We start from the raw sequence: 22,240 nt of genomic DNA, 5'->3' as shown, positions 1-22,240 counted from the left end.
ACCGCATTCTTCTCCTTTCTGCAACAGAAATGGGAAAAAAGGACCAAATCAGGTAAAATAAATAAGAAAAAATAAAAGCTTTTGACAGAAATATGCCTGTGCACACAATTTTAATTTTGCAGAGCTCTCAAAACCAAATCAAATACGCTGCTAGACGTAAACTGCAAACATCAATTTAACATATTTTATAGGGACTTCAATCTACAGTTACATGCTGTTACAGCAATCTTGTAGCAGAATGGACACTACAGAATGAAAGTATGTGTATATGAAATGTGTCAAATATTGTGATTAAAATCCATATTGCAAAAACATTCCTTTATGTCTTGGGTAAATTATACCAACCAACCTCATCCCCAATCTGAATTAATTGAAGTAAACAGCATTTCATCAGAGATTAATTTGGCCCTTTCCTTTTCACTCCTTAGCTTTTCAGCTGCTATTAAAATTTAATTTAAGAAAAAATAAGCTCAAAAACAGTACGAATTTCCAAAAGCATCGTATTTCTGGAATCATATTTATAATCTGGAATGGCAGAAAGAAGATTTACACTTAACATATCAAAGCAGAAATAATGTTTCCAAGAAACCATTCAGTCTCTCTGTTCATTTTAAAGATGCAGATGCCAAGGGCTGTGTATTGGTTTACATTATGGGAGTTCAGGGAGAGGACTGGAGGCATTGCTCTCGCTGGTAAATATTGAGAACGCATAAGGGAGTGAGAGAGGAAAGATCAGAACACCCATATTGCGGATCCTTCTCCCTAGCTCCAAGAAAAACTTTAAAGTCTAAGGACTTGTCTAAATGGGTTTTAAAGATGCAGATGCCAAGGGCTGTGTATTGGTTTACATTATGGGAGTTCAGGGAGAGGACTGGAGGCATTGCTCTCGCTGGTAAATATTGAGAACGCATAAGGGAGTGAGAGAGGAAAGATCAGAACACCCATATTGCGGATCCTTCTCCCTAGCTCCAAGAAAAACTTTAAAGTCTAAGGACTTGTCTAAATGGGATTCATTTTGCATTGCTCTCGCTGGTAAATATTGAGAACACGTAAGGGAGTGAGAGAGGAAAGATCAGAACGCCCATATTGCGGATCCTTCTCCCTAGGTCCAAGAAAAACTTTAAAGTCTAAGGCCTTGTCTAAATGGTATTCATTTTTGCTGGTATAATTACAATTATACCCATAAAATTAAACTCATATAGTGATTATGGTAGTAACTCTCTAGTGTGGATATTTTCAGTGTTTTGTTTTGCTTTGTTTTGATTTTTGTTTACAGCGTAGCTGAAACCACTTCCAAAACTCCACAAGCATAACTTGTGATCTACAGGCCTCTGGTGGTCCAGAAGATCATGGCAAGTGATCCACAGTTGATTTGAGGAGTCATATGAAAGAGATTACTGTTGCTGTAACTTTCTTAGTAAGTTCAAAGACAAAGCACAATGACAACAGATCATGTGGTCTATGAGAAATAGTGAAAGTCAACAGTAACCTACTGATCCAAGAAATTTGGGACTACAGCCATAAGGTACACCAGAAAAAGGTCATTCTTATAAAGCCTCCCATGGATGCTTTTAAAGAGAAGTAAATAATGTGTGTTTTAGCCCTATACACCTGCACACCATTCCCCAGCTGCCTTTGGGAACTAGGAAAAAACTTTCTACCAACTCTCAAAACTAAGAGGGTGGTCATTTCCAGTCCCATGGCCATCCATACCAACTGGGCTGTTTGCTTGTTTGAAATACTGGTCTTATCTGGCACTTCTCTGTCTACGTAATAACAAGTAGCAACAGGAAGAAAAAGGGGTGTGAAAACACACACAGAATGAACAGAGATTGTCCATGAGATATATCAACATGAACAAGGAGATGAATATAGAGAGGCAAAACTGCAGAGAATATACCTGCCAGCAAACATGGTTTCAGCCTGAGCTGCAATTTCATCTATGTCAGGAACAATTGCTGGAAAATAATCAAAATAAAAATTAAAAAACGAAAAAAAAAGGCCAATGGTCATTTTTTTAATCTGCACAGCAAAACCCAATTCTGTTCCTCTTTAAAGTAGATGTTTTCAAGTAAAGGTCTAACTGCATTCCTCAACTAGGCAAAATTCACTATCTGCAAGAGTAGTAGGGAAGAAACAGGACATGGGGCAGAGTTAAATTGTGTATTACTGTTACTGAGGAAAAGCCAAATTGTAGTGACGAACCAGAGCTCCATGCTGCTAGTAGCTGTACAAACCACCACCAGTGAGTCAAAATGACACAGAATACTAAACTTATGGTTTTTTTGTTAGATGAGCCAACCCAACAAAGCAGCTAAATGAGATACATGAACCGTAGAATATTTATCATTAACCACATTATTTACCACACCATCATTCTGCTTTACACTAGCTTTAATATACCTTAATATACTATACAGATATACCTTATATATACCTTAATATACTATACTATTATGTAGTTAATATACTACATAGGACCTGAGTACTCCTTAGCCATGCCTCTGGTATGCAGTACCTCCAATTAAAGACATTCTCCCCTGCTTGCAGGTAGTAGCACAGACAGGTGTCAGCCTTTTAAGCACTTGTGTCTGCACAGGAATGCTCCCTGGAAAGCTGCTCCATTCACATATCACCATGACCTACCTCACTTACAGCCATCCTCATCCATCCGCAACTATTTTTTCACTATCTGCTCTCCACCGAATTTGTTATTGTGCAGTATTTTGGGAAGAGTACCAATAAGAGAATAAATTATCATAATGGCAAAAAGGAATCCCATTTTTGTTGGAGAAGGACAGGACAGCAAAAAATCTGTTTTATAAGATTCCTTAAAATTTTCATTTTCTCACAAGTTTTGTTGGAGAAGGACAGGACAGCAAAAATCTGTTTTATAGGATTCCTTAAAATTTTCATTTTCTCACAATCTTTTCAACTTCAAGCAGTATGCATATGTCCGGTGTAGCTGAGTTCATAGTTTGCAGTAATCTACATACAATTACTTAACATTTCAATACAATAGCAACATTTACCTGAGGCAATCCCTGGTGTGTCAGGCGGGGATGTTGTAGAGTTATCAATGTTTTCATTGTTTTCCCCAAACTCCCTCTTATAGATAGACAGCATGTAGGATATTCTATAGTCCAGTCTAACACTGAGAATAAACTACAAGAAAAGAAGTTTTAAATAAGACTTTTCTTCTGCCATTTGATAATGTGGGTTAGGATTTTTCTGTGATTGAACACACAGGGATACATAATTATTTTAAGTAAATTATTAAGTAAATTATTTTAAGTAAATATGTCCACTACAAAAAAAGAATCCATTAGGATTTTCTGTGATTTCTTTCTTCCCTCCAACCATCCTGAGACATACTGAACTCTACCCTATTGACTGCTGAATGCTAAGAAGCAGACTGGATTTGTCCAAGGCACACTGCCCCGTCCTCACTGCCTGCGAGGCAGACCAGTACATTCAAACCCATGTCGAAAGCAATTATTACATATTTCAGATGGACTTCTAAGGGCTCATGAAGATAAGAAGTGGAATGGGGTTGAGAGTAAAGACGACAGGCTCAAGGCTTACCCCCTCAGGTGCCCAACAGCCAAGGGCTGTGGTGCAGCAGTAAATCCAGGCTCCCATGGAGTGAAGCAAAAGCCTGGTGGTGTCTTTTGCAACATTGCTAGCAATCGGCTGAGGATGTGAGGAGCAAAAAGGATTTCCTTCATGAGCTCCCAGTAGTGTTGGCAGCACATGGCAAAAAGTAGTTTGGCTTTGGAAGCTACCACTGTTAATGGTAGCAGAGATCCCACTCACTCAGCACTCTCCTTTTTTCTAATTGCTGGAGCCTTTTTATTCCTGAGCTGTGAAACTGGAAATTCATACAGGAAAATCCTAATTCAAAGCTGGAAGTGCTGCTCTTATATTGGAACAGTGAGGAAAATAACTAGGCTGAAAAAATTAGTATCAATTTAAGGACTAATACATATACAGCAGACATTTCAACAACTGACTCCCCACTGACTGAGTTTCAGTGTCTCCCACACTTAAGGTCCTTGCCCACAGTAGATGCAAGCACACAATGAACCAGGTTTAATACCATTTAACATACTTTACTATCAATAGTGATGAAAGCACATGTTAAGTTACCAAGACTTAAGCAACAGGTGATGCAAATGGTGGCAACCTGTTTCTTTGATCTCTAACTAAAGTCAGACAAGGTTCCCAGACCCAGAATACCATAATGATTGTATGTCCTAGTCAAATCCTATCTAAAAGCAAATAAAATGCCCGTCTAAGAAACAATCTTTTATTTAAAGCCTTTGAATAAAAAAGAAAAAAGGCAGATTTATTTTGGTTCCATGATCAAGTTACCATACAATTGTACCAGCAAGATTCTTAAAAATAAAAATTTCCCAAGTCCATGTATAGTCAATTAAGTCTATCAGGCCATCCGTTTAATTATGGCTGATGGCAGAATGGAAACTCAAAAGTAAAAAAATGCCTTTACTTAAAAGCATAAGAGGATATATTGAGAATTAAATTATTATGAACTGAAATATTTCTTAGAATAGAATAGTTTTAATCACCATTGTACTAGCTATGCATGATAATACAGTAAGTCTAGAATATTCTTCCTCGCCTCTTAGGGTAATAGCACAGTGATGAAAAGTAACATGGTTTAAATTAATCCTCCATTGCATATTAAATGAAACTTAATTATTTTGTATTTCTTGTGAACTAAAATCATATATATGCACATTTACTGTGATTCACCCAGCATACGACAATTTGCTAATCTGCAGTAATTTGACCATGTGACTAAACCATAACTAACAAACCACAGACTAAGTAACAAACTAGGGCTAAATGCTCTCCAATCCCAGGTGCTCTTGCACTGGATGTGCTGTGAAAAAGGAAAGGATGAGACAAAATGTGATTCTCTTGCCTGTGAGCAGACAAGGAATGCACAGGACAAGGTTGGTGTCCTGGAATAATTCTCCTAGGCGTCAGCCAGTAGAGCACAAAAGTGTGGAGAGAAACTCAGTGGAAAAAACAAATGAAAATGAGAAGCAAGAATGGTACTATTTAGGTGAAATAACTTCATGACACTCTGTTCTTCACCATAAGCCTTAAACCAAAGGAGCTCTGGAACCAAAGTATGCAGTAGTGCACATACTCTAACAATTGATAGTCTTTCAGATGACAAGTAGTTAAGGTAATCTAAATCATTTATAAGCAGTCAGAACAAATGGAAACCTTCAAAAGCGACAATGGTACCAACAGATCTGCAGAATTTATAGAAAACACTGAAACATTCCTTCAGTGCGTAAGTATTGCAGAAACTGGGATTTGATGCACAGAACAAATGTGTGCCACTTCACTTACTAATAGCACAAAGTGAAAATTATATCTCAGGAGGCACACTAGTGTCATATAGCTTGTCAGTTCAGCTGTGAGAAAATCATAGCAGCCCACAGACTATTTTCAATCTAACAGCAGAAGTCTAAAATGGACTTCAAAACTGCGTGGCCTTGCATGACTTCTGCAGGTCTAGGTCCAATTCTGCCCTTCACCAAACTACTGCAAAGGAAAACCCAAATACTAAAGTCAAATAATCTACCACAGTGTAAACTGGGTGTTAATGAGACTGGAAACAGATACACCATCTTCAGGAAACATTAGTGAGGCAGATTAAAGGACAAGTTCTGCCTTTTCATTATTATGGTGACAGAGTTTCTACAGCATCTAGTTCCTTCAGAAGTGAAGTAGGGGTAACAGAGTGAGGACCACAACTGTACAATTGTTCACAAAGAGGACTATTCTTCCTCAGGTCAGTGTTATTTTTACAATGAACAGCCCACTGCATAGTAAGAATGTAGGTAACAGAACCTGCCACTACATGAATAAGTAAATAACTGTGAAATGACTGCTATGTAATATTCCACCAATCAGTATTACCTGCAAAATCTCAATGATTTTCAATTTGGTGTCCATCACAATCACATCTTCACTGTCTGAGGTGCTGGCTTGCTTGCCTGGGTGAATGCTTGGCTGTACATCAGGGGCACTGATGGGAAATATAGATCCTCTGCTTAGCACCATTTGGGTCATCATCTCTCCTACACCATGGATGGTCCTCATAACATTGTTTCCTGTGCATTAAACACAAACACGTGTATTTGCCATCAGTAAATCCTGCTTACAAAGCTATATATCATACATACACCCATGTCACCAACCTCCTTCACAGTCTTAACAGGCATACTGAGAGATAAGTTGTCAATTACTGCTTACAACTTGGGAGAAGGAATTAATTCAAATTACTGAATGGTTTGGGGTAATTTTTCTTCACTAATTTTCCAAGAGATCCCTGGACTTGTGCAAAGCATTTGATACTGTCCTGCACAACATCCTTGTCTCTAAATTGGAGAGACACAGATTTGATGGATGGACCACATGATGGATAAGGAATTAGCTGGATGGTCGCACTCAAAGACTTGCGATCAATGACTCGATGTCCAAGTGGAGACCAGCGACATGTGGTGTTCCACAGGGATCGGTATTGGGACTGGTGTTGTTTAACATCTTTGTGGGAGACATGGACAGCGGGATTCAGTGCACCCTCAGCAAGTTGCCAACAACACCAAGCTGTATGGTGTGGCCAACACACTGGAGAGAAGGGATGCCATCCAGAGGAACCTTGACAGGCTTGAGAGGTGGGCCCGTGCAAAACTCATGAAGTTCAACAAGGCCAAGTGCAAGGTCCTGCACATGGGTCAGGCAACCCCAAGCACAAATATTGGCTGGGAGGAGAACGGATTGAGAGCAGCCCTGAGGGTTGGAACTAAATGATCTTTGAGGTCCTTCCAACCAAAACCACTTTATGACTCTATGATTCTTAGAAAAGATGCCAACTGCTTTCCACAGCTCTGTTAATATCTTCAAGAAATCATAAAGAGTAGATCAAAAGGAATCTTAGAAGTTCACCTAATCTGTTCCTTTGTCTGAAGGCATATTATGTACATCTAAGACCCTTTCTGAAAGAAGTTTGTTTAACCTGTTCTTAAGAATATTTAATTGTTGCATATCCCACATTATACAGTATCCCTATATAAGCAATTCCAGTACTTAACTATGTTTCTTGTTAGAAAACATTTATTAGTATTTCACTTATATTTTCCATTGCTGCAGTTTATGACCTTGCTGTGTAGACACATGGGAGGAGTTAATTTTCTATGGTTGCTCCCAGTGGTGTCTTCTCCATGGCGACTGGACATAACACACATGCTTGACGGTAAAGTTGTTGGCACTGCAGAAGCTGGAAGGAGACTATTGAAGTATCTTATGTGTCACACTAAGAGAGACTAAAGATTTGAGGCTGTGCAAGTCTGATCAATCCCTGTATGTGATCCAAATGACATGCTACAAACCAAAGCCAACTGACAAGTAGCCAACCATCCCCCTTCAAAAAAGCCCCAGAAGGTCATGCCCTGAAGGCTGTCCTGAAGGTCAAACTAGTATCTGTAATCACAGTTGCCCTTCATAAGTTATATCTGGGGAAAAAAAATTAATTTTATGCTCATGTGGCAAAAAAACTTTTGTCCAGTCTGGTTTCAATGATAGCTATCACTGATGCCAGTTCAGCAAAATCTACCAAGAAATGCCATCTGTTCCCATAGATTACATTGGTCTTTCTCTATAGTGAATTTTGATATGAAAAGCATCTCAGTGAATCAATTACTATCTTCTTCCAAAGGTGGGGAGAAGAAAGAACAAGAGTATCATGCCACCTACCTACATGAATTAGTTTGGTTTCTTGCAAAGCATAGATCTGAATGAATGGAGGACAGGAAGGGAATGATAGCATCTCTTCGCAGAAAGAATGCCAAGACCTAGACTACACCAAAGGCAAACAAAAGACTGGAGGAAATGTAGCTTTGCTGAGATAAGCCTGAATAGTTCTTGTATGTCTTTTAGTACACTTTAACCATGAACTGACAAGTTTTACTCACACTGAAGAGACCCCCTTCCCAGATAATCTGCTGTAAAAAGCCAAAGCTGTATTTTATTTTGTTAGAAATATCCTCCACTTAAGCCCTTCTTTCTTCAACCCATGGAGCTCAAGTACTGCATGCAGGGACAGAGGATGCCTTCAGCCCTGACTTTAAAAAGAAAACACAAAGAATTTGCTTTTTCAAAGTGAATGAGGCAGATCAGTGTCACATTTGAGGTCCCATTCAGCATCCAGTCTGGTATGCAATCAGTCTAAATTGGTCTTTTGAAAATAATACTTCAAGTCCCTAGAAAGGCAGGGGAAAATGCATTTCTGACTTTGCATGATGTTAGGGGGAAAAAAGCTAAAAGTCAAACTACAGGCTAAATCCTCACATTAGGCAGGCATAGAAAGTTCTCCTAACTGCTTACACCAGCATAAGGCAAATAAAATAATTCCAAATTCTCTCCTTGCTGCAAAATGAAAATGGTGCATTTTCCTTTAAAATCAAATAAAACAGCTGCGGAATAACCTAGTATGGATCTCTCTCTCTCCCCCTCCCCAGTCCCTTTCTCCCAGTGTGCTAAACATCTATTTGCATTGACCATAATTAAGTACACCCATGTAAAGCTAGCTTATTAAGTGGAGGACCTTCAACCCTTAAAATAACTTCAGTTAAATTGACTTTTTGCATCTTCTTCATCTTCAAACCATGAAATAAATTACCTCATTCATATCATTCATATCATATATAATGCAGACTGATAAGTCCACAACAAGACCTATAGGTTGTGCAGCTGCTTCATGGTCTGTAATACCCCTGCTCGACTTCTCAGTTGAGAAGAAGTCATCCTCTCTCTCACAACATGTTTTCAAAATCCCTTTCACTCAGTTGTACAGAAGGGAATACAAATAGAGGCACTGCTGTTTGGAAAACTCAGGAATTCTTTATAGAATGATTTGAGTCAATGGGGTTACCAGCTGATAATCAAACCACTTAAACCTAAGACAAGTCCAGAATATATTCTTTTCAAAAACTAGATACAACTGCAGTTTGTCCCAAATAAGGCAGAAGAATTCCACTTTATCTTGAAAAGTGCCTGCCCACCCTTCAAGACTGAAGCCCACTCAGTGTAAAGTTAACAAAAAAGGTAGTGCCTTTTGAACAAGGAGTCAGACAATGTCTAGGGTGGACCTCATGTTCTTGGAGAAAGAATGCTGGGATTTTGCCTAGAGCATACATCCTCCTTATTTCTCAGCTATTACCAGGGTGCTGCACAGGCACTGCAGCGGATGGGATACAATTCCCTCTGGGACCAAGGATTTAGTCACTCTCTCTGCATCTAGGACCACCTCCATAAATGAGGAGACCACTTTCTCCATCTTTAAAAAGGTCTGTGAGAGGCCTGGTATAACGAAGACTGGGAGGCACTCAGCTAATGTGGTGATGGAGTCTATAAAAGCATCTAGGAAATAAAAGAATTGAAATGACTGCTACCCTTTCTCCTTACCCATGGAACACCAGTGGTAAAAGATGGTACAAACCAGTGAGCAGTGCTATGAAGCTGCTTCCCAACAGCATCGGTAACAAGGATAAATCCTATGTCCACAAAATTACTTTACTATTGACCTTCATGCAACCGATCTAAACAGCTAGAGGCAGGAAAGTAAACGAGGATTAAAGTGGTATTTATTATCACTGCCATTTCAAATTGTATGTCCTTAATGCATAGGAAAGGATTTTAGTCTACTCGATCCAGTTTAGTATTTACAGCTGAAATGGGTAGTGACTCCATACTGCATTATTTCTGTCAATAACAGCAGAGAGACAAGGTGTCATGGCTAAACCCATCTTGGAAAACTTTAACTGCATGATGCTGACCTTTATTTTGAATTAACTCAGAGCAGGCTTGGGGAAAACATTCCCAGAGTGAAAGTAATACAGCAACTGGAGCAACTCAGCATTCTCTTCAGAAAATATATTTTAACAACTATGTTTCGCAGGGTGCTGATGAAATGTAACCATCTTTCAAGAATACCCAGCAGTCAACCAGCACATTTGCACATGGCAAATGAAGCAGCTGACTGGGTCTCAACACTGGGAAGAACTGCTCTATTCCTCGAAAGAAGCCATGAGGGTCATTCATGTACATAAAGAGCGGGCAGCAACTTCTCTTCCAAAAGATCCTCCAGCAATCAGCACTCATGGTTCTCAGTGTTATCTGTCCAGCCTTGGAAATCTAGACATGTTAAGCATGGATTTCAATCTCTCACTCACAAACATCAGGGGCCAGCAGCACTCTTGCTAGTGAGTTGTTTCTTATTCCCATGCTTCTGCGTTCTCTTGGCTTTAGTACAATTATCTCAGTGGGAAAGGGTATGAGTCTGTGAGGTAAGGCATGCAGAAGGGTTACTGTGGCTTAAAAAGTGACTGACTGCCTGTCAGCTAAGCCTGCAACAATGCAAGACAAAATACACTAGCTCAATAAAAGAGATTTAATTTCTTAGTACGTTTGCACACAATGACTAAAATAATGGATCTCTGATCTTAGTTACAGCTTCAAAGTGCTTCCTGAATACAAATACCCATGGAAAAATTAACTTACTGCCTCAGCTAGTTAACTGAGCTAAATCAGGAGAAATAGCAAGTAGATGTGAACCCTGATTACTTTTGTGTGCATTTTGCTAGAGATAAGTGAAGAGAAGCCTGAGCTGTGCCTTCTTATGGTACTGCCACCTTTAACCTGCTGACATCCATCATTTGTTGTCTTTGAGATTAAGGTATTAACACTTACATTATGGCTGAGATGTGACAGGGAAAGAATGGTCACTGCGATGTTGTAAGGTGCTAACGTGTGCGACCAACCAGTTCTCTCAACAGCAAACTCCTGCAACAGCGCTCAAGGCTGTGACTCTGACCAACAGAGGAAAAAAAACTCAAGGTAATCTCTATGAATTTTCTTCCATTTTTCCAATTTTCCTCTCCCCAATTTTTCCTCTCTGCTCCTTCCTCTGCCAAGACAAGTCAAATGCCAAGAACCTTCCATAAGCAGTGGACACATTAGAAGTGCCTCCCGTTGAATGAACAGTCTCACAACGTTAGCCAATGGAAGAGTGAAATCACTGTACGCACAAGTGGTAATTTAAAGGAGCTGTAGATTGACAAGCACTGAAAGAAGAGGAAAGAAGAGACTGCTTGTCATGTTTTGAAAAGACAACTGTGCATCTCCTTTTCATTACTTTTTATTACAGTGATCACAACTTCCTAATGAATATCAGTTTCTCTCACAAAACTGTAGCACATAATCTCATACAATTTGGCACGATTGACAACACTGCGGCCTCCCTGAGAAGAAAGACATTTCAGAGGAGTCAATTATGGGAAAAAAATAACAACAACCAAAATAATCAAAACAGTGGATAATTTGACACTTCATTTTCTACACAAACACATTTTCTTGATAAGTCATTTACTGGTTGCAAAAATTCTAAAAGCAGAATATAAAAGTAAACAACAATCTGCTATGTAATACAGTATGGATGGTAAGTGACAAAATACCATATTCAGAAAGAAAAAGAACTGTCAAAGGCAGCTGGCAATTCATGCCTTTTCTTGAAATTGTTCCTAACCAATTGCTATGCAGCATCCTCAGTCTACTCGCCAGTACCCACAGCATTGTAGGGTACTTTGTGACTGAAATCACAAACAGCGAAGAGAACTATGTGGCACAGCTGTGAATGAGAATTCACAATGGACAGCCTCAAAGGCTGGCAAATACCCTTATAGCAAATAGACTTCTACTCCACAGATATCCCCAAGACACTAGGGAACTGACTTGCAGCCTTGTTTATTTAAAAAATAACTATACACACCTGATCTGGTCCCTAGTTGCCACAGAAGGGCAGAGCCTGCTCTTACTAACATTATTGTTCAGTCTTTCTCAACACAGATACAGGAAAGATGGACTCCCAGGACTCAGTTTTCAAAAGTGCTCAGCCATTTTTAACTCAAAAAGTTTTCGACAGTGCTCATCTCCCTACTCAGAAATGTAAAAAGTGCCTGGATTTTCAAAATTATTTTACCACCCAACAGCTCTCATTAGGGACTGGAGAATTTGGATGCTCAATGTTTCTGGAAACTAAGTACCTAAACAGGAGCTGACATATGATGGGTTATTCGAGAAATCTGTGACTTAACGACCAGAAAAGACAAATGTACATGCATCCACTGCTCCAACAACTTTCATTAACCTCTCCATAAAAGCCCAACACATTGCTAATTCTTGCTTATATAAGGGGGTGGGGGGGGGAGGGAAGTAAAAAATTTTGTAAAAATGTGGCTTGTTTCACATTGTCTCTGTAATTATTAAGTTACAGAGATAACTCTGATGTCGTCAAACCTGAGCATGCTTTTGACTAGGACACATGATGCTTCAACTTCTTCTAAATACCTCCTAGAAAACACTTCCATTCCAATGTAGCAGGGCGCAAAGCCAGGCAGCATGGGCTACCAACACACTTAGCCCCTCCCTGCCATGCGAACTTCCTTCACCACAGCCCTTCAGGCCTCCTTCCCCATCCACAACCCAATGAAGTCCCAAATCCTCCTCAGTCCTTCTCAGCCACTCTCATTTTTCCCATTAAATTAACTTTTACCAACTGTAACCCTGGTGAGGCAAAACTGAATTTTGCCAGTGCACTGGGGAAGCTTTAGGCTGGTTTCCAACCTCACTGCTACATTAGGAGACATCAGACATGTTGCTGAAAGTCCCAAACTTTTTACACTATTCAAGTCATCTTTCAGCAAAGCTGACCTTATCTCAACCTGTGCCTCAGGGTAAGTGTGTTCAACCAGGTTTTAAGACAGTACTTATAACAGCAAGTCACCTTCCTGATGACTGCTGAAACAGGAACCTTGACTCCAAATGGCCTTGACTCTGTGGATTTCAGAGAGACCTGTACTACTGTTGTACTACAAGTTTCAGTGCCATCTTAAGGTATGCAACTCTGCCAGTCCTTGGAGATCCTCTGGCGGGGAACCGTATGCGCAGCAATGTCTAGGTACCAAGGGCTAAATTAAAAAACCCAACAGCAGCTTTAGCTCTACATTTCTTTACCTTTGTTGATTTGGCTACATTGCTTCGTGCAATTTAATTTTTCTGCATGAAAAGTTATAGCCATTTTTAAGACATATAATAATAACACTTCAGTACCTAAAGGAACACATTTTATTTCAAACCCTATAGAGCTATATATTATTTGCCACAAGCCTTACAGCTCTGTTTGCAAAAGAGGTATTAATTTTTACAGGTCTTCTGCAGAATTTGCTCATAAAGACTGCAGAACCGACCATAAACAGGCCAAGAATCACACTTTATTTCCTAATTAAACCATTTTTCTTCTCTCAATAAGTAGCTGACCTCAGGTAAGCCTCACAGAAAACCTAATGCATGACATTAAGGGTAGAAGGTGAGGCCACTTCTACATTTCATACAGCCCTCAGAACTAATGAGGCAAAACAAACAAAAAAAAATCCACAATATGGAATGCACATACATTTGCTACATACCCCAGCCTCCACTTACCTACAGCATATCCACAAGCCCTCCCTTTTTGCATACAAACTCACCGCTGCCCAGTCACAGTGAAGCTCCACCAACCTTCACCTTCTCCTGGCATTCTACAGGTTCTGCCTATCCCCAAAACCACAAAGCTTTCATGCCATGGACATTAGACAGAGGAAAAAATATATACATCAGCATGCTGTGCTTGAAAGTAAAAAGCATTATAGGAATCAAGCCTCTACTTACATCTACGAAACAAATATCAATTCCTAGAAGAGCAATGGTGTCTGGAACACACTAATGCACAGGCCTCATTAAAGAGTAAGGAGGAAAGAGAAATGGTCTATGCCAGAGAATTAAACATCTATGACTAGCACAGCAAACTTTCCTAAGAGTTAAATCTTTTTTCTCTTGTAACCTCTTTTTGTAAACTGCTGGCATAAATTATTGCTCCAGTCTGCCAGGCAGTCACGGCCTCATTAGCTCTGTTAATCAAAGTATGCCTCAAGAAGATATTTCAAATTGTTAACTAGACAAAAGTGCAGCTATTAGACAGATGCAAGGCTGAGAAACAATATAGTCTTTTCTAGCAATCCTGGATGAAATCTGGTCCTTCTTGGTCACAGAGGACGCACAGACACAGCAGAAATGGTAGGTCCAACCTTATTCTCAACCCTGCTCTAGCAGTGGTGTCACTACTGGTTCTTCTAGAATAGTACACACCTCTACTTGCAGCCGAGAGGCTGCAAGAAAACCCTACCTATTTTCTTGCTCAGTTGAAACTAAAGGACTAAGCAGGCTATCAGGATGTATCAAAGGGGCAGAAGACTGGACGAGAGGTCCCCTGACACACTGGCATACAAGCACTCCTCTGCAGACAGATTACTGGTGCTGAAGTCATCAGGAGAGAATGAGGGCTTCCCCATTCTGACCCCTACCAGGGTCAAATCCTTTGGAGTACATCACAACAAAGCAGCAAAGCTTGCAGCTTGACATGATACATTTCAAATAAATGTTCCATGATCTCAGGACACCCATGGACAGATCTTTAGTCCCTTTGGTCCACAGGAGGGATATGCTACCAAGCTAAAGATCCAGACATAACATGAAGGAGCTGGGATATTTGGTTACCAGTTTGAATAGGTAAATGGAGGCATCTGTTGAGCCAGTCATGAGCAACACATTTTATGTGAGAATCACTGAGGTAGGAGCAATTGGAGCTTATAGGTAGTTTTTAAAACCTGTTTGTCAAAAAGATTGAACATAGCCTTCATTTGTGGAAGCTTAAGGAGCTGAAAGACTGATGTCAGTGGACACTGGGTCAGGAATATTGTAGTCATTTACATGGAGCTCCTGATGGAAAGACGTACTCTGCAGATAACCTAGATTTGTCCCACCAGTTTTCAAACTGGTGCCCAGCACTGTGGAGTTGCATCCCAAGACATACGCAGCTTAAATTCAAGGATGCATTGCCTTGCAAGTCGCTATTCTCATTCCCAAACAACATTAACTAAACAGCACTGAGCTGCTTGGCAAACATGTAGCTTGCCTACTAATACTACCACGTCATTTCATCTTTCAGACCTGACATATGCTGTAGCTGCATGGTTTGACTAAAATCAGCTATTTGAAAGATCAATTGCACCTAGAGAAAGATGTGCATTTTAATTCACAGAGAATAAATAACCAGTATTGGACAAGGCAGATTGGTTCCTGACTCTGGAATGATACAGCAGGGTGCACTTATTAGGAAAGCAATGACTTTACCTTTTAATTAAAACTGAAAGAGATATAATGTTCTTGAAAGGTGCCAGAATGACAGCACTACTAAATGAATTCCTCACTTTTTCCTTAAGAAAAAAATGCTTCTTTAGGATAATGGTAGTATATTTTGTAAACCCCATATTTTTTAGAATCTAAAAGGGGAAAAAAGAAACAGAAAAAAAAGATTCTAATAACCTCAAAAAATTATTCAAAGTTAGGACACTGAAAAAAAAGAGCTGGCTGCAACATTTTCAAGTCAATTCATTTTTAGGATGCAATCTTGGTAAGGAGCATTTCCAAAAACATCCATCTTTTCTTTTTCGAGGATCCTATCTCACAGATGTTTCTAGCTAACTTTCCCCAATCTGTCCTCATCAAATAAGGTCATACCTGAAAACCACATGCATGCTAATTTAATTCTGGTTAAGGTAACTGACAATGGCATTCAAATCAAGCTTTTTAAAGGAAGTAAGGAATAACGTTAACAATAACATAAGGCTCTTTTCAGAATCTTTGCAGAACCAACATACAGAAACTCACACACAACATCAAGGACTACCTCAGCCATCAACGTGAGTCAAAATTTAAGTAAAGAATGGAAAAGGACATCTTGAGGTAAAAGGTTAATTAAGTCTTCGTGCAACTTCCACTTAGCCTAAAAATACATCCCATTTCACAGATTTGCTTCAACAGTTCAACACTTGTCATATATATTTCCTTACTTAAGCAAGCGGTTTTACTGAAATAAGTGAGCCTATTTAAGAAATAAATATTAAACAGGGAAAAAGAGTCCAGATTGGTGGTTGTAAATTTGGTTGTTCCAATTTTGAGGTGCATAACTCCAGGCAGGCTTCCCACAGCCAAGACCCACCTCATTCTTCCCCCCACTATTAGTATATTTCTACCCATTCCTAAAATCCTGACTACAGGCTTCATAATGTGGAACAGTTGCCAAACCAGTAAAGAGCCAAGCTCACCAGTTCTCTACAACTCAACATTATAGGAATGGGATGCTGGAAGCTTTTGTTGCTACTGACCTGGAATAAATCAATGTTGTCCATAATGGAAAGGCAGTATACCCTATCTGTCTGCAAATTTATTCAGCAACAAGTTTCCCATAGAAATCAATACTTTTTAACAAAACTAAAATGCAAGACCTATTATGTAAAATAAACAGATCCTACTCAAAATTTTTAACTTCTCTAGAGCTGCCACCTTGGATCTACTACAACTGCAGAATAGGAATTACTTTACTTTTCCATTTGGCCAAACCTCTTCTCAAATCACTTCTCCTGGAACCTCAAAATGAACTGCATTGAACAGGCATAATGACTGACAAAATATTGCTGTTAAATATCCATTTAATATTAATCTATGTACATTTACAATAAGATAGTGGTGAAAAATAAAATATACAGAGCCTAAGCTGGTATTTAGTAGCACTTTCCTGCATCAGAGTTACAGGATCCGGCCCTTAGTCCTTGATAAAATTCAAACACATTTGTTTAAACCATTAAACCACACGTCCCAGGCATCATGGCTGGCTTATAGTGTTTGTCAAAACTGTATTTTAGAGCTACGCTTCAAATCTCTAAGATCAAAGTATGAAATACATGTTCTCACTGAATTAAAGCTAATGCTTAGACATTTGTGATCACTCACTGGATTGATTATAAAAACAAAACCAAACTAAAACCCCACAACTTTTATGATCTCCAAAACTAATAATTTACTTCCACATTTACTTCCACACATTCACAGTACATATACAAAATCAAAGCAGATACAATATTACCTTTTTTTGTTTGGTTGGTTGGTTTTGTTTTTTGTTTTTTTTTTTTTTAGAAAAAGAACATCAGTGTAATGAGTTTTGCAACTCAGGGAAGCTAAATTTCCTTAAGAAAGAAGCTCTGTTAACCTGCATATCCCTAGAGCACTAATGAGTTGGAGGCACACCTACCTGCAATACTCTGTGTTCAAAGGCATGATATGAATGTTGCAAGTACTGGACCTGCCAGAGAGGATGCTGTGGAGTGAGACCCTTGCTGCAGTCTGGAGAGATATGGGAGAGCAGAATCTGACCTCCTCTAAAGACAGGAAGAAGTCACCCTCACCCCTAACTGACTGGAGGGAGGGGTCCCACCATCCTGAACGAGGACAGGGAACAACCATCTGTCTGCATTTCATGGAAGTCATGAATAAGAAAACACTTTCTGAAAAAATCAGTGGACAATCCTGATTTTAGAAAATGCCAACACATTTTCAAAAACCACAAAAAAACAGGCCGAGTTACTTTCAATTGTAATCCCTTTTACTTAAAAGCCTAAGAGATCAGTATAATAAGCTAAAAGGGACAATAAGACAGGTAACTGATAACTAACAGATCTCAACAACTCATTTTTTTAACAGAGAGAGAGGATATCTGTGTAAAAGGGGAAGGGGAACCTTTGATGTAAAATCTTGTAAGTGTTATAAAATTTAAAAACAATGTATACCTACAGCTTTGCCTGGTGAACAATCCTTACTGCCAAAGTGAGGGGGAACCTAGATGAAAATCCCAAGACCAATTTCTCTGTTGGCCTGCTCATTCCTCAGGATCCTTGGTGGATCCTGCACAAGGTGGATTCAGACTCCACAGGACCTAGGTAACATCAGTACCTTTGGGGTCAAACTTGTTTGGGTAGAAGTGTCTGCACAAGATGCAAAGTATTGTAGAATCCGACCCCTGGTCTTTCCCCTTCCCCCAGAAAATAAAAAAGTACAAGAACATCATTAAGACACATGATCATCTCATACACAGGCCTGATCCAGCCACCCTAATACAGCAAGGTCTCCCTGTCAAACACAGCCTCAATCCCAGTCGCAAGTCAGGACTCACTTATCCTAGTCCAACACATGCAGAGGCACAGAAGTTCCAGCCCACCACCACCATTGAGACAGAAAACATAAGCACTTTCTGCACCTCACTGTGGGCTCGAGCACAAGTTCATGAAGTCTGAAAAGACTGGACACAGAAGCAGCCAACTACACTACAGCACAAGTCAAAAAATCCCATGAGCTCAGCTCTTTCTAGCTCAATGTGGACACATCACACCTCAGCTATACCTAAGTGATATCTAGCAAGGCAGAGAGCACACAGGCAGATCAAGGGCTCTGTGTGTTCAGGGTCTCATTCAAACCTTCTCATTACCTTGTAGCAAAGACACAATCAGGATGTGGGTGCAAGACAACCACAAGGCTGGTTTTAAAGGACTGCTACCCAGCAAAATTTTACCAAAAAAAGAAAAACAAAAAGGAAAGGAAAAAAAGAGTGGAGCTAAATACTCAGCTGGCACAAACTCTCACAGCTCCAGGAATGAGAGCAACTTATGCCAGCCAAACTCCTGCCCCTATTGGTCTGATTCATTCCTCACCCCAGCATGCTTCCACATGAAACAAAGACAGGCAGAAGTTACAAACAGTTGACATTTCAGCCACAGCAGTGGTCTCCAGAATGTCAGCAACTACAGTACTTGGTGCTTTCTTCATAAGCTCCCTCTCTAATCTTAACCTGTAACTACAGCCAATACTGATTGCATTTTGGCTGTTTTTTTTTAATGAAAACTGCTCCCCTGTTTTGTTTAATATGTTTTTCAGACATGAAAAATGTTCTTCGGGCATGAAGTTCTCTGAGCTGGGTGCTTGAATATAGTGAATAGGAGTTACAAAACTGCTTAAACTACTAGATTATGCATCTTTGTGACATATGCATCTTCATAGCCTAATGCTGCCCATGGGTAGGTAAGTATGCACCTCCAAAGAAAGAAGGAAGAATAGTAAGATGCTTGGGCATAGCAGTTAAACATTCAGGCTCATTCTGTCTCAAATTCAAAGTGAATGAACAGTTTATGTGTTTTACGACCCGTCAATCAGCAAAGAAGAGGGAGCCTGAAGACAAGATATGACCATCCAAAGAGGGGCATCCTTTTCTTTTGTTAAAGACTGTAGAAGGCCTCTCCTGCAAGTCTTACAGCTATTTCAACCTAAGAACACCTGTCTCTCCACAGCAAAATTTCAATGCCTATTTTTAAGTCTCGACAGCACAGCCAATATCTCTATCCCTGGTCTCCCTTTAAGATGATAGACATAATTGACAACAGTCCAAGCTAGCAAAAAATCCTCTCTAAAGCAATGGGCTTTCTAGCCATACAGTTAGCAGGAAAAGAGGAAAAAAAACCCCAAACAAACAAACAAACCAACCCACAGATAATTTCCAAAAGAACATCAGTGGATTGTCATATCCTGACCTGAACTGGTCCAGTGTTTAAAAGATAAACATCCATGGAGACAACTACAGCAAAAAGAAAAGCTTAAATAATCTGTATAAAGGCTGAAGCTAATCAAAGACACAAAAAAAATCCCACCTTTGTTCCATCCCTTTTTTGCTGAAAGAACGTGAGACAACAACAGATGTGTGACAGAAGTTTCCAACAAAGCTTCAGTCAATGGTTGAGTGTTACTAACAAGGCTACTGAGCTTCCATTTAGATGGTGGTGACATTTTCTGAATTCCTTCACACTCGCTTATTTTGGAGTAAATTCATTGATTTGCATGGAATTGCTCTGGAAATTAGTATAACTGAGAGAAGGTCTGTTTGCACTTAATGGGAAGTTCTTTCCTCTCCTGTATAGCCTGAAAGAAAACCCTTCAACAGATATAAAAGGGAATTAAGGATGAAACAAAATTTTATGGGTAATGAAGGTGAGTAAAAACATTGAATGAGATGTATAATCAGGATTGAAGACCTGAGCAGAGAGAGGACTAAACAGAAGAACCACATCTGCATATTCCATCTTTCCAATACACCAAGATTTTATCTAGAGTCAAACTGTGTCCAAAGCCATTTAAGAAGAGAGTCTGCAATGCAGTATTTCAGGGACAAAAAAGGAAAACATAATTCCAAGTGTCTGAACACACAGTCTTTCTCTAATGCTGTAGAGGGACTGCAGCCAGCTATAGCATGCCTTAGTGTGCACAGCATTGCAGGAAAGACTTTCAGGGGCTTTCAGTAAAGTGTACTGGCAGTGATGGAGGAAAGATCAAGAGAACCAAGCATAAGACCTCCTGTCTCAGAGATGACAATGACAGTCTACACTTCTCCAGAGTATGTGAACCTCAAAGAAGAAAAAGGTTATGAAGGATGGCATACTCCCACAGGGCATCTTTAGGAGTGACTGAGCAAAATGATGATTAGGAAAAGCCAAGGCTTGGAAAAGGCCTCCCAGAGAAATTATGAAATAATTGTTTTTTCAAACAAGACAGATCATCCTTTTTGGTGCTGTGGGCCAGCTGGCAGTGCAATGACACACCAGCTACATACTAAAACTGAATTTGCCATGAGCCAGTCTCCTAGACCCTCAGCCCACATGACTGTCACACCTCCCTTCCACACACACAGGCAAACTAGACTGCTAAGTTTCAGCACCTTCTTGGCATGCTCATTCTTCAGCCCAGTTTTAAGCCATGGTAGAAAAGGCAGTGGAACATACAGTATTGTCCTGGCATTGTTAGTCTGGGTTGAAAAAAGAATATCCTAAACTAACAAACACATGCAGAGGATGGCCTCATGTGGACTTCTACCTGGTGCTCCTGCAGTTGTGGGACCAGTAAGATCTTATTCTCCCTTTAAATTAAGTGCTATGACAACTAATAAACACTTGCTCCACATATGAGCCATTGTAACCGCTGTGCCCAGTCAAATGCTATCTGCACTCGCTTAGGATGTTCACCACAAGGGACACTGAGGCTTAGATCCAGATTTGAAAGTTCAGTTCGAAACAAGCAAAGGAGCAGCAGCACCAACACAGTAACCATAAGTCAAGAAGGGTGCAGCTCTGTTCGAAAAGGTTCCTTTTTAGCTGACCATCTTTATGTATCCTGCAATTTCTACAGGAAATTCCTCATTCCTGTAGGTGGGTTTATGTGTGAATAAAGAACCCTGAAAGATCAATGAGATATTCCATGAGTTATTTTCAGCCTAAATAATGAATTACACACTGGAATAACAGTCTTCGCTCCTTCTCTCACCTCCATCCTGAAACTTGTTCAACCTTTCGAAGTATGATGAAATAGGAACTTGAACAATATCTAGAATTGCCAGCAGCGTCCGGGTCAGTCTGAGAAGCTCACTAAAACTATAAAAGCCGAAGTATATAAGGTTTCGAGCCAGATGTACCACCTGCGAGAAAAAGACATTAAAAATGAAGGCAGTAACAGCAACCCTTGCGGTATTCAGCTGTGCAACATGGTTGCATTTCACACAGCAGCTTTCACAGAGATCTCAGATCTGGAGTGCATTCAAAGTAGTACAAGTCTTTCCACTGATTTAAATTGGCCTTGAACTAAGGCCAGTGACATAAAATGTTTTTCAGAGTTAGACAAAACAATTGGTCAGTCAAATTACAACAGAGAGCAAAACCAACATAAGATTTAGGAAGGCTTGAAAGAATACAATTGCATCTGTGAAAATATATAAGATTGAGAAGAAAAACTCCAAGAAATTGTTTAAAGAGTCAGCAGCAGCAGGGAAGATGGAAGTCAGAAGAAGAGCAAGATGACTGTGGTAAATCTGAACAAAGGTGATTTCAGATGAACAGAGGCAGCAGCGATAAAGCTTCGGAGGTAGGTTGGAGGAAGAATTATAAAAGCTGTAAGCATTTCCCCTTTATTCAATGTTATTTGAATCTAGAAGATTTAGACCTATCTAAAGTTTCTGTCAGGACTTTCAAACACTACTTAAAACACAGGGCTAGGTTATTCAGAGTATTTCCTTCAGTGTCACATCTTACACAGACAATAGTACGTACTTATATTGAAGAATCCCTGCATGCTAATTCACGCATGGAGAGAAAGGGCATATGGCCGTTCACCCACACAC

At 39.7% G+C, this 22,240-nt stretch overlaps 1 protein-coding gene across 1 annotated transcript in view; it reads right to left on the bottom strand.

Annotated features, from left to right (window-relative positions):
* Window positions 1-22,240, bottom strand: part of LOC104469213 (inositol 1,4,5-trisphosphate receptor type 2) — a gene marked incomplete at its 3' end in the record, with an annotated part of 96,894 nt that overhangs the window by 35,078 nt on the left and 39,576 nt on the right. The window contains exons 16-20 of the mRNA XM_010083642.1: window positions 21,391-21,541; window positions 17,365-17,376; window positions 5,962-6,155; window positions 3,033-3,165; window positions 1,901-1,958 (exon numbers count right to left, since the gene is read on the bottom strand). Coding sequence (XP_010081944.1) covers window positions 1,901-1,958; window positions 3,033-3,165; window positions 5,962-6,155; window positions 17,365-17,376; window positions 21,391-21,541 — 548 coding nt within the window. The remainder of the gene's footprint in view (window positions 1-1,900; window positions 1,959-3,032; window positions 3,166-5,961; window positions 6,156-17,364; window positions 17,377-21,390; window positions 21,542-22,240) is intronic.

Source organism: Pterocles gutturalis, unplaced genomic scaffold (genome assembly GCF_000699245.1).
Source record: "Pterocles gutturalis isolate BGI_N339 unplaced genomic scaffold, ASM69924v1 scaffold2805, whole genome shotgun sequence".
NCBI lineage: Eukaryota > Metazoa > Chordata > Aves > Pterocliformes > Pteroclidae > Pterocles > Pterocles gutturalis.
Note: the sequence above shows the minus strand (reverse complement) of the source record. Positions and strands in the feature narration are given on the sequence as shown.